Source organism: Aquarana catesbeiana, linkage group LG01 (assembly GCF_042186555.1).
Source record: "Aquarana catesbeiana isolate 2022-GZ linkage group LG01, ASM4218655v1, whole genome shotgun sequence".
NCBI classification, from domain to species: domain Eukaryota; kingdom Metazoa; phylum Chordata; class Amphibia; order Anura; family Ranidae; genus Aquarana; species Aquarana catesbeiana.
The window spans coordinates 341589478-341602043 of record NC_133324.1 but is presented as its reverse complement, the minus strand read 5'-3'; the positions used below and the strand labels follow the sequence as shown (position 1 = coordinate 341602043).

Here is a 12566-nt window from a genome sequence, read left to right as displayed (position 1 = left end):
GAATCCTCAGCTCTGACTGGAAGCATGACGGGAAATGTAGTTTCCAAGGCGTTCCCTCCTCTTCCGGCCAGGGAATATGACGTGTGGCGTTCTGTAGGGGCCACGTCTGTCAGGAGCAGTGTTTGCGGTGTGCAGCTTCCGGTATCTGTTCCCGGCTCCGGTCCTCTGCAGTCATGTCGGTGTCCGTTCTGTCCGTGGTGTCCCGCTTCTTTGAGGAATATGTCAGCTCCACCTCGCAGAAGCTCAAGCTGCTGGACGCCTATTTGCTGTACATCCTGCTGACAGGAGCCATGCAGTTCCTGTACCGCCTGCTGGTGGGCACCTTCCCCTTCAACTCCTTCCTGTCCGGCTTCACCTCCTGTGTGGGCTCCTTCATCCTGGCCGGTAAGACGGAATTCAGGGGTGAGCCTGACAGCTCCCAGCACAAAAGTCTTCCTTCAGAGGATACTGGTTGCTGGCCTTCCCATCATGTGACCAGTGAAGGGAGATCCTCTGTAAAGCCATGGATCATGGTGACATACACGCCAGCTTTGGCACACTCATATCTTCCATTAGATCAGGTTGCCCTTCTACATACTGGCAGCAGTTATATAGTGAGCAATTCCCTTCAATGCCTTTCCCATAAGATTATTTAGTCGGTGAATGTCTTCAGAGATTGAAACCTGTAAGGCCTCGATCATACGGACATACTCCAACAAACACTCGTAGGAGGGTCGTATTTACTTGTTTAGAGATGTACAGGTGTTGGGAGCATCCCCATGCAGGTTGTCCCATTCATGTCTTTTGGGGTGAAGTAGCTGCAGGGAATGCAAATAGTGGCAGTTTGGGATCTGCACACACACGCACGTCTGTCAAATTGGGAGCAGGGGCAGTGTCTGTACAGCTGCTCCATCCCAAAAGATATAAATGGGCCCGCCAACACCTGTAAATCTCTGAGCAGGTAAACACAGCCCTCACATGGGTGCACGCTGTAGTATTACTGTGTTAATGAGGCCTGATCAGACAAATCCAGCAATGGGCTTTGTATATGGGGAGCACGATCATGAGCACTTCTGTCTTGCAGCACTCTACGCTCTGCTTGGAGGTTGCATGTTCTCTCAGGGCTTGTGTGGGTTTCCTTCTGGCCTCCAAAGACATGCTGGCAGGTTAATTTGCCCTATCTATATTGGTTCTAGTACGTGGATGTATATCTGTGAGGAAGGGGCCTTGGACTGTAAACCTCCTTGAGGGCAGGGACTGTGTAAAATGTTGGTGCAATATAGAGACTTGTAATGTCACCACACTGCTGTGACGCTTCATTCATGTCATCGCACAGCAGTGCAGAAAAAAAAAGTGAGAAATGCGCATCCTGCTACAACTCACACTGACGGCTGTCTGTACGGTAGTAAAACCCATTTTTTTTTTTTTTGTGTACAGACTAATGTGAACCTGGCTTAAAGCGGAGTTCCATACAAAAATGGAACTTCCGCTTTTCGGAACCCTCTCCCCCTCCAGTGTCACATTTGGCACCTTTCAGGGGGGAGGGAGGTGCAGATACCTGTCTAAAACAGGTATTTGCACCCACTTCCGGCATAGACCCCCATGGGAGTCTACGCCTCTTCCCGTCCCCACCGCGCTGTCTCTTGGAAACACACAGCTCCCAGGAGAGAGCGGGGACCACTTACGATGCGCAGCGCGACTCGCGCATGCACAGTAGGGAACCGGGAAGTGAAGCCGCAACGCTTCACTTCCTGATTCCCTCACCTAGGATGGCGGCGGCAGCTGCCGAGAACCGAGCGGGTTCTCGGCGTCGCCTGCCGACATCGCTGGACCCTGGGACAGGTAAGTGGCCATGTATTAAAAGTCAGCAGCTGCAGTATTTGTAGCTGCTGGTTTTTAATATTTTTTTTTTTTTTTTTTGGCGGTGTGGGTGGACCCCCACTTTAAAGTGGTAGTTAACTGCTTGCCGCCTGCCCACCGTCAAATGATGGTGGGGCAGTGTGGCTCTAGTTCTGGGAGGCCGTCATAAGACGGCCTCCCAGGACGGCCGCTCTCACGACCACGATCTCTGTAAAGAGCCATATCCGCGGCTCTTTAACCATGTGATCGGCTGTGTCCAATCACAGCCGGTCACATGTAAACAAGGAAGTGCCGGTAATCGGCTTTCCTCGCCTCACACTGAAAGAGTGCGTGGAGAGGAGAGCCGATCAGTGGCATCTTCATGCAGGGGAACATTTAGGAATGTAATCAGGGCACTGATAATCAGTGCCCTGATTTACAATATTGAAATATAGTGTCACAAATCAGTGCCCACCAATGCCAGCTATCAGTGCCCATTAGCGATGCCAGTCAGTGCCACTTATCACTGCTGTCAATCAGTGCCCATCAGTACTGCCTATTAGTGCCACCTATCAGTGCCCATAAGTGCGGCATGTTAGTGCCTCCTCATCGGTGCCACTTCATCAATGCCCACCAGTTCAGCTTATCAGTGCCGCCTCAACAGCGCACATCAGTGAAGGCGAAAAATTACTTTGTTAAAAAATTTACTGACAGAAAAAAAGTAAAAAACCTTTTTTTTTCAAAATTTTAAGTCTTTTTTTTTTTTTTTTGTAAAAAATAAAAAACCCAGCAGTGATTAAATACCACCAAAAGAAAGCTCTGTTTGTGTGAAGAAAATGATAAAAACATTTTTGGGTACAGTGTAACATGACCGCGCAATTGTCATTCAAAGTACGCCAGCGCTGAAAGCTGAAAAATGGCTTGGGTAGGAAGGAGGTGTAAGTGCCCTGTAGGCAAGTGGTTAAAGGCCTTTGGTTGTGTTTAACCTACAGGCAATCTTATAATAAGGCTTACCTGTAGTTATTGTAAATATCTCCAAACAGTGACTTACACGCTCATGTGCGGGAGTGACATCATCGCAGCTCAGCCATTCAAAGGATCAGTGCACGTGAATCTGGAAGGGAGACCGGGTGAAGATGGAAGCCTTGTCAGCAGTACCAGCATGCTGCTGGAGGGCTTTGATTTAAGTTAGGTTTCACATAATGTGCTAGTATGCGGTGTATACTAGCACATTATACATTGCCTTGCTGGAAAAAAGTTCTTTTTTTTTTTTTCTTTGTTTCTGTTCCCGAGTTTTAAGACACAAGTCATCCTGCACCAGTGATAGCATAAAGTGGTAGTATAGTCTGCTTTGTGATTTTTACCTACAGGTAAGCCTATAATAAGTAAAATGAATATCTCCTAAATGGGACCCACTCGCTCCTCCTGCTGTGTCGCCGTTCTCTTCCTGCATCCACCGGCCATATTCATCCCTGCTACTAATCACGTTCTCTGTTGTGTCTGGAGGGCCTACGAGGCCCAGGCCCCCTCCACCCTCACTGTCAAGACCCAGCCCATCCTGTAATGGCAACTAAGGCATCTGTCACTGACAAAAGCCCAGGTGCCATGGCGACCTGGCACCCGGGACTTGCCGAGCCCTTTTTCCAATATACATAGCTGCTCTGTACAGCCATCCATATTTATAAATGGCTGTAAATGGGTTTATGGCACTTAATGTGTAAATCCACACATGTACAGGTGTAATCCTGTTAGGCCTGGTTCACACTGGTGTGACACGAAAGTTGCATGACATTAGTTCCAACTTTGCCCTGTGACTTCGGTCCGACTTCCATGCGACTTTAATGAACAGGATCTGATTTTGATCCAACTTTGAGATGAGTGCGACTTGTCTTTTGACCAGTCAAAACAATTCCTTTGGTTCTGGTATGGATTAAACCTCACGCCAAATTTATGGCAGTCTGGTATGGATTTTGAGGGGGAACCCCACGCCAAAAAAAAAACAGTGGGGGGGGGGGGACAAGCGAGTAGCCTGGCTGATCAGGGCCCTTCCAAAAAAATTACTAATGTCCCCAATGGTTGCTCCAATGTCAATCACAATGTCTTCTACCGCCATCCCACCATTCTGTCAGCTCTGATGTCTGACAGTTCTTATATAACTTTTGGGCGTGGCCATCTGGTGATGTCATCTGGAGACCCTGCTACCTTGTGATGTCAAGGACCCATCATGCCCCGGGCGGTCATGTCACAAGGGGGTGGGGTCTCTGGTTGACATCACCTAATGGCCACACCTCATAGTTATATAAGAACTGTCAGACACCAAAGTTGACAGAATGGCCAGAGCCAGTGTCGAAGGAGGGGCTCCCCCCCCCCCCCCTTAATGGCTGTGCGTTTGAGTTATTTTGAAGGGACAGCAAATTTACACTGTTATACTGTTATAGCTGTACACTCACTACTTTTACATTATAGCCTCATTTAAGTCTCATTTTTTAAAAAATATTTACAAAAATGTGAGGGGTGTACTCTTGTGAGATACTGTATATATGGAGCTACAATCATCTCTAAGCACCAAAAGTCAGTTTGTTGGTACCCGAACGGAGCCATGTGGGAGCAAAGAAAGGTGATTATATAATACTGGGAAGGAGGGGATGTTAAACGACTCTCTTGATTTGCCAAGTAGAAGTTGTCTGATATCACACAAACATAAGGTTGATTTACTAGAACAGAGGGATGGGTGAACTTTATTAAACTGTTATCAAGTAAACCATACTATCTTTTGTACTTTCAGTGTGTCTAAGAATCCAGATTAACCCTCAAAATAAAGGAGATTTCCTGGGAATCTCTCCAGAAAGAGCCTTTGCCGATTTTCTCTTCGCCAACACAATTCTTCACCTGGTTGTCATAAACTTTGTTGGATGAAATTTGTGCCCCCCTTTTTGTTTGTCAGGTATGTATATTGTAAATTGTGAACTTTAAAGAACTTTCACTTTATATTCATTCATATTTTTCTTCAGTGTTTTATCCATCTGCGGACAGAGTACATGTAGTACATTGTCCCATGTTCTTATGTGCATTGAAAGCCTTGCTATGAGGTTGCACACAGTGCCTCCCCCCTGTAGCCATCCGACAACATAGTAATGAGATGGCTTCTTGAAAATTGGTGCTTGTCTTGGCTCCAAGTGCCTCCCTGAGAGAAGCAGCAGCAAGAGGATTGCAGAGGAACGGAAGAACAAATACCAACATAGCCGCTCAAATTGATCCACTAAACGCTGTGAAATAACCTTGGAAAAAAACACACAAAGTAGAGTGCTTATTGGTAAGTGGCCACAAGATGGCGCTAAAAGCAGTAAGTAAACTGACATACTTGATCAAAGTATTTGTAGAAGAAAAGTTTTATTAAACACATAAAATTATCATCTGATAACAGGCATAATAGGGTTGGAAATGTTTTAATAAGCTCACTAAACTTTTATGGTAGTGGCAAAGACAAAAGATGTTGCATACCAGCCCAAAGAGTTGTGACAATCGACAAGGTTGAGAAGTGATATGCACTCTAATGATGTTACTGCAAGGATCGGCTTTGAAGGTACTGACATAAAGTGGAGTTCCACCCAAAAGTGGAACTTCCACTCATTAGATTCCTCCCCCCCTCCGGTGACACAGTTGGCACCTTTCAGGGGGGAGGGGAGTACAGATACCTGTATATTACAGGTATCTGTACTCACTTCCGGCATAGATAGCCGCAGAATCTGTGGTTATTTACACCACTTCCTGCTCCCTCCCCACTGCCTGCTCGGAAACACATGGGTCCCAGAGGCAGCAGGGACCATCCGTATTGCGCTGCGCGACTCGCGCATGCGCAGTAGGGAAGTGAAGCCGCACGGCTTCACTTCCTGATTCCCTTACCGAAGATGGAGGCGGCAGCACCCGAGGACAGAGAGACGGTTCGGCCTCGGGTGCCGACATCGCGGGCGCCCTGGACAGGTAAGTGTCCATGTTTTAAAAGTCAGCAGCTGCAGTATTTGTAGCTGCTGACTTTTAAAAAAAAAAAAAATTTTCGGCGGCGCTCCGCTGGATGGTGATGTGATGCAGCGGCTAGCACCGGACCGCCCGGCGCACTGGAAATGACCTCAGAGGAACTGCAGAAGAGCAGAGAGGAATTACTTTGAAAAAGTGGCATGACCGTGAAATGCGTTGTCATTGTAACTAGGATGTTTGTAGTTCAAGCCTCACCCTGTGAAGTGTTTGTGGCTTCCCTTAAGTCCTACGGCAGATTCTCTGAGGTCACTTCCGGTGCACCAGTTGGAGTACGTATCGCTTCTCCACTTTTGGCGATCTGCACAGCTCATTGGGCTGGTATGCAACATCTCTTTTTTTTTTTTTTTTGCCACTACCATATAAGTTGGGCGAGCTTACCACATCTCCAACCCTATTGTGCCTGATGAATCTCTCTTTTTTTTTTTTTTTATTTAATCAGAGGAAAGTTTTATTTAAACACATTCAAGCATTCATGTTCCATAAACACCCACAAAAGAATGTAAGGTAATGTACAAAAACAAATAGTCTGTTACAGCTTTCAACTTCATAAATCTACTCGGACATCAGCTCACTGAAGAAAACCCCATCTAGTGGCTGAAAACAGAAATTACCGTACCAATAGAGCACTACTATGGCACACTCCAAAGTCAGGTAGTAGTAACCAACATTAAGTTTTCAAAGGCATTCTACCCCAAAATCTTTTCAATAATCGGGTCTACTGGAGCCAATCCTGGTACATCAAGCCAACCTCCCCAAACCCTCTTAAATGTAGTGGGGCATCCACGGTGCTGGTAACTAACTCGTTCATATCTTAAAGGAGTTGTGAAGGCAGAAGGTTTTTTTTTTTTTTTTTATCTTAAATGCATTCTATGCATTTTAAGATAAACCTTCTGTGTGTAGCAGCACCCCCCAGTTGCCTACCTGAGCTCCTTCTCTCTCCAGTGATGTCCACGATCCCCTCAACCATCCAGTACACTCCTCCTGATTGGCTGAGACAGAAGCGGAGCAAATTGTCTCCCGCAGCTGTCAGTCGGTCAGCCAATCAGGGGAGAGGGGGCTGGGCCAGGTCGGGGCTCTGTGTCTGAATGGATACACGGAGTTCTGACTTGGCTCGGGTGCACCCTGTAGCAAGCTGCTGGCTGAGGGGCACTCAATGGAGGGAGGGACTAGGAGCAGCAAAGAGGGACCCAAGGAGAGGAGGATCAGGGCTGCTCTGTGCAAAGCCAACTGCACATAAAAAAAACGAGCCTTTTCAATCACTTTAATGTAGTACCCATGTGGTCTAGCCATTCCTTAAGATTCCTTTCACACTGAGGCAGTTTTCAGGTGTTTTAGCGCTAAAATTAGCGCCTAAAAACTGCCTCTCATGCCTCCCCAGTGTGAAAGCCAGAGGGCTTTCACACTGGGGCGGTGTGCTTGCGGGACGGGAAAAAAGTCCTGCAACAGCTTCTTTGGGGTGGTGCGGAAGCGGTGTATACAGCGCTCCTACACTGCCCCTACCCATTGGAATGAATGGGCAGCGCTTCCGAAGCGTTGCAACGTGGACGCTTTTAACCCCTTGTTAACCGCTTCTTGGGGGTTAAGTGCCCCGCTAGCAGCTGAAAAGAGCCGCTAAAACTAGCTGCGCTTTACCGCTAACGGACCCGCCGCCCCATTGTGAAAGGGGTCTAAGGGATGAACTGCTTTTTCAGTGGAGGAGAATAATATTACATGCCTGAAACAAGGCCCTGGAAACAGCTTTACTTAGTAAAGGTATCCAGTATAATGACATCAAAAACTCCCAGCAGGGAGTCGGAAGGGATGTTTGTTCCCCAGATCCCCAGATTGTTCTTTTATGTTTTTAATAAACTTGCTTAATTTGAAATACTTGGATACATGCCTTTTATTCTGCAAAGACTTTGATCAAGTATACCAGTTTACTTACTACTTTTAGCACCATCTTGTGGCCACTCGCCAATAAGCGCTCTAGTTTGTGTGATTTTCTTCAGAGGAACGGAAGGCTGTCCCCTCCACCTGCATTTCTCTTGTCTCTACTTGTCACAGGCAAGTGCTTGAATCCAAAACAAGTGGCCATCAATGCAGCCATCTCCATGAATATGAAGCTAATCCTTGTATACATGAAACTGTGTTCATAAATAAATAGATAACTCTCATCAAAAAGTGTTCATAATTGTGAAAGATCTCTATCCCACTTAAGTGTGTAGTGCTGAAAACAATAAGGAATAGCCTTATATTTATGGTCATCCAAGGGTATTTATATACAGCTGCTGCTTTTTTAGTTTTGTTTATTGTTTTTGGATTTTGGATTTTTATCACCATTTTTATTATTTAATTCATATAATTCTTTTAATTTTTTTTACTTTGTTTGAATTGCAGTTACCATTAAAGCTGAGGTTCGCTAAAAAAAAAATATTAAAAGCCAGCAGCTACAAATACTGCAGCTGCTGACTTTTAATACATGGACACTTACCTGTCCAGGGAGCCCGCGATGTTGGCAGCTGAAGCCGATCCATCCTTCGGCTCTCAGCTGCCATGCGGCTTCACATCCTGGTTCCCTACTGCGCATGCGCGAGTCACGCTGCGCGTCCTCTCTGGTCCCTGCTGTGATCTGTGTCTCGCAGAACACAGCGGTGGAAGAGAGCGTAGGCGCCAGAAGTGACGTTTGTCACCCCAAGCTCCGCGGTGATCTATGCCAGGAAGTGGGAGCAAATACCTGTATTAGACAGGTATCTGCTCCCTCTTCCCCCCTGAAAGGTGCCAAATGTGACACAGGAGGGGGGGAGGAATCCAAAAAGTGGAAGTTCCATTTTTGGGTGGAACTCCACTTTAAGTGCAGTGTGTGGCTACTTATTTTATTAATACAGCCATCTCCTTACCAGCTGTTTTCGAATATTCATGGGGTAATGGGTGGGGGCTTACAAAGCACGTAGGAAGATGGGACAAATCGCTATATGTAATTTATTTCTTGGGGGACAGCCCACTGACAAAAATTAAGTGAGATCTCTTCAACATCATCTGCCAAATCATTGTGCTTTTACCTGAGCCAATAGGATTAGTCCTTTGTTTATGTAACCATAAAATACCAGTGGTCATCAAAACACTGCATTTTATAGGTTTATAATAATTCAGATTTTGAGATTTATCCTTAGTGCTAGTTCACACCAGACGCAGTTCCGTTCAGTTCTGTGCCTTTTTTTTTCTGCACAAACTGCATGCACAATGTTTTCCATGTATTCCAATGGCTCTAGTTCACACCATGCAGTCAGTTTCCAGTCAGTTTCTGCACCGGAAACTGACTGCATGGTGTGAACTAGAGCCTTTGGAATTCATGGAAAACACTGTGCATGCATTTTTAGTGCAGAAAAAAGCGCACGGAACTGCGTCTGGTGTGAACTAGCACTTACAGAAAGTGGCCTTCATGCCAGAATTCTGGCACTTGCACCACATAGTCTTGCTCTCCCTGCCTTGCTGTCAGTAAAATAAATGTGAAACTCCTCTTTTGTTGGGAGAAGTAACCTATTCCTTCAGTGGAATTATAGTGCGTGTGTATAGGATTGTGTAAGGATTTGTAAAGGTAACCTAAAAAATGTAATTCTGTATTGTCCACGGTGTGGCAGTGTTCTTACATTATTGTTAAAAAGAGATTCTGCTAATACGTTATGGAGCCTGCAGAGGGCAGGGTATTGACTTTTTTTTTTTCTTTTTAACATTTCTCTTTGATAGAAATGCAAAAGTATACTTTTAGATACATGGAATCTGTGTGTATTTGTAAACAGCTATACTTTTGTCCACAAAAGTGAGCAAAGTGACTAAATGTAAAACATGCTTTTACTGGTATATTTAATTCTGTTTGTAGACTGTTACCCTCTGGTTTTTTTTGTTGTTTTTTTTTTTTACTAACACTGTTTCTTTTCTTTTAGTTTCCTGGGATTTTCATTTGGTTGAAGGTTTACATGTTGCCTAGTAGCAAGAAGAGTCGTTATCGGTTTTCTGGGACTGTGACCATGCACTACATTTTTGTTTCATTTGGGGGTGGACACTGAGCCTTGTATGGTCTGAGATTAGAGACTTGGTCAATAAAGATGTGGCTTTCGTATATTGCTGTGTTGTTTTTATTTATGATTATGCATTTCAGCAACTCTTAACTTTTTTTTATATCTATAACCTACCCATTTTATTTTATTTTTATTTTTTCCCCGCTATGAACAAAAATTATTTAAACACAAACACTAAATTGAATGGGTATTATGGTGGTAATATGGGATATCAGTGATTGTTGAGATTATGATAAACCTGTGGCTACACTTAACAGCAAATAAAACTAGTACATAAGTACCAGTACTTGCTGTTTCAGTGTTTATGCTTTGGTTGCAACACCCCTCGTTTACAAATTCCAATTTCTATATCCGAAACGCACTGGGTGTTTAAGCAAAATGTACCAATCCCATCCCACAATATACAGTGCCTTGCAAAAGTATTCACCCCCCGGCATTTTTCGTGGTTTTTTGCCTCACAACTTGGAATTTACATGGATTGTTGGAGGATTTGCATCATTTAATTTACAGAACATGCCCACAACTTTGAAGATTTTTTTTTTTTTAATTTTTTTTTTTTATTGTGAAGCAAACAACAAATAGGACAAAATAACAGAAAAGGTCAATGTGCATAACTAGTCACCCCCCTAAAGTCAATACTTTGTAGAGCCACCTTTTTTGCGGCTATCACAGCTCCAAATCGCTTTGCATAAGTCTCTATGAGCTTGCCACATCTTACCACTGTAATTTTTGCCCATTCCTCCTTGCAAAACTGCTCCAGCTCCTTCAAGATGGATGGTTTGCGCTTGTAAACGGTAATCTTTAAGTCTGACCACAGATTTTCTATTGGATTGAGGTTTGGGCTTTGACTAGGCCATTCCAACACATTTACATGTTTCCCCTTAAACCACTCGTGTTGCTTTAGCAGTGTTTGTGTTCATTGTTCTGCTGGAAGGTGAACCTCCGTCCTAGCCTCAAATCGCACACAGTGGTACAGGTTTTGCTCAAGAATATCCCTGTATTTAGCGCCATCCATCTTTCCCTCAACTCTGACCAGTTTCCCAGTCCTGACTGCTGAAAAACATCCCCACAGCATGATGCTGCCACCACCATGTTTCACTGTGGGGATGGTGTTCTTTGGGTGATTTGACCTGTTGGGTTTGCGCCAGACATAGCGTTTTCTTTGATGGCCAAAAAGTTCAATTTTAGTCTCATCAGACCAGAGCAACTTCCTCCATACATTTTGAGAGTCTCCCACATGCCTTTTCACAAACTCAAAACGTGCCATTTTGTTTTTCGCTGAAAGTAATGGCTTTCTTCTGGCCGCTCTGCCATAAAGCCCAACTCTATGGAGCGTACGGCTTATTGTCTTTCTATGTACAGATACTCCAGTCTCTGCTGTGGAACTCTGCAGCTCCTCCAGAGTTACCTTAGGTCTCTGTGCTGCCTTTCTGATTAATGCCCTTCTTGCCCGATCCATGAGTTTTGTTGTGCGGCCTTCTCTTGGCGGTTTTGCTATTGTGCCATGTTCTTTCCATTTATGATAGATTTGATGGTGCTTCTAGGGATCATCAAAGATTTGGATATTTTTTTTTTTATAACCTAACCCTGATTTGTACTTCTCAACAACATTGTCCCTTACTTGTTTGGAGAGTTCCTTGGTCTTCCTGGCAGTGTTTTGGTTATTGTGTTCTGATCCATCACATATAATTCAGATTAAAAACATTGAACTAAAGGCTGTTATGTAACAAAATAGGTTAAAAGCCAAGGGGGTGAATACTTTTGCAAGGCACTGTAGTTCTCAGAGCCTGAGTGGCCTATTTCCCATTGGCATTGTCACTTAGTAAGTGGTAAGGCCACACATATGGCTATGCAAATAAATGGACTTGATATGTCCCTTTTTGATGTAAGGTAAATTATGTACATGATACCTGTAGATGGACAGAGCCAATCACTCAACCTTGGATATCTGTTAATGCCCAATATTGGTGCTTTGCGGAGTGGTTAGGATTTCTGTATTGCAGGCGTAAAGATGGCTGCGAGACTAAAGTCTGCCTGCAGAGTCATTTTTCCTCCTGTGTCGATTTCTTCTCACATGCCACAATTTTATCTACTGCCTATAAGGATCTTTTGTGCACATGTAAGGATTCTTATACACAAACGAGGCCTGGTAAACGAAACAAAAACAAGTTCTGAAAAGTTTCCGAATTTCAGCTTTTGCTCCTTTTTGCACATTGGTGTTATTTGAGCTGCAAGGCCATCCAATAAAGTTTTGGAGAGCATTTAATGCATCTAAAACTTGTGTCCCTTAAGGGAAAGAAAAGTATTTTGTCAGCAGGAAGGCTGTAATTTGACAGCTTTAGTAACTATTCATGCTAGCCAATGCTGCTGCTGATAAATATGTCACACCAATGATGTGTAACTGCATGGAAATATATTGTGTTGGTACGCCAGATTAACATAAAATAAGCACTGTTTCTACAAAGTCAGCAGTGTGTCATGATATAAGCGAAACACTGTCTTTCTTGAGAAAGGGAGTTTCTTTATTACACCAAACCAAAGTGGTAATAGAGGCTAAATATATTTTTAGCTTGAAGAAGAAATCTGGGAAAAAATATTTTCCCATACAGTGGGGCTATGCCCACACTGCATGGCTTAACTGCTAATTTTCCCTCCCCG

At 44.3% G+C, this 12566-nt stretch overlaps 1 protein-coding gene across 1 annotated transcript; it reads left to right on the top strand.

Moving 5' to 3' along the window:
* Positions 1–53: 53 nt before the first annotated feature.
* DAD1 (defender against cell death 1) lies at positions 54–9949 on the top strand. Its single transcript, XM_073632051.1, has 3 exons — positions 54–384; positions 4604–4762; positions 9774–9949. Exons 1-2 carry the CDS (start codon positions 174–176, stop codon positions 4732–4734), a joined length of 342 nt encoding a protein of 113 aa, XP_073488152.1. The 5' UTR covers positions 54–173; the 3' UTR covers positions 4735–4762; positions 9774–9949.
* The last annotated feature ends 2617 nt before the right edge of the window (positions 9950–12566 follow it).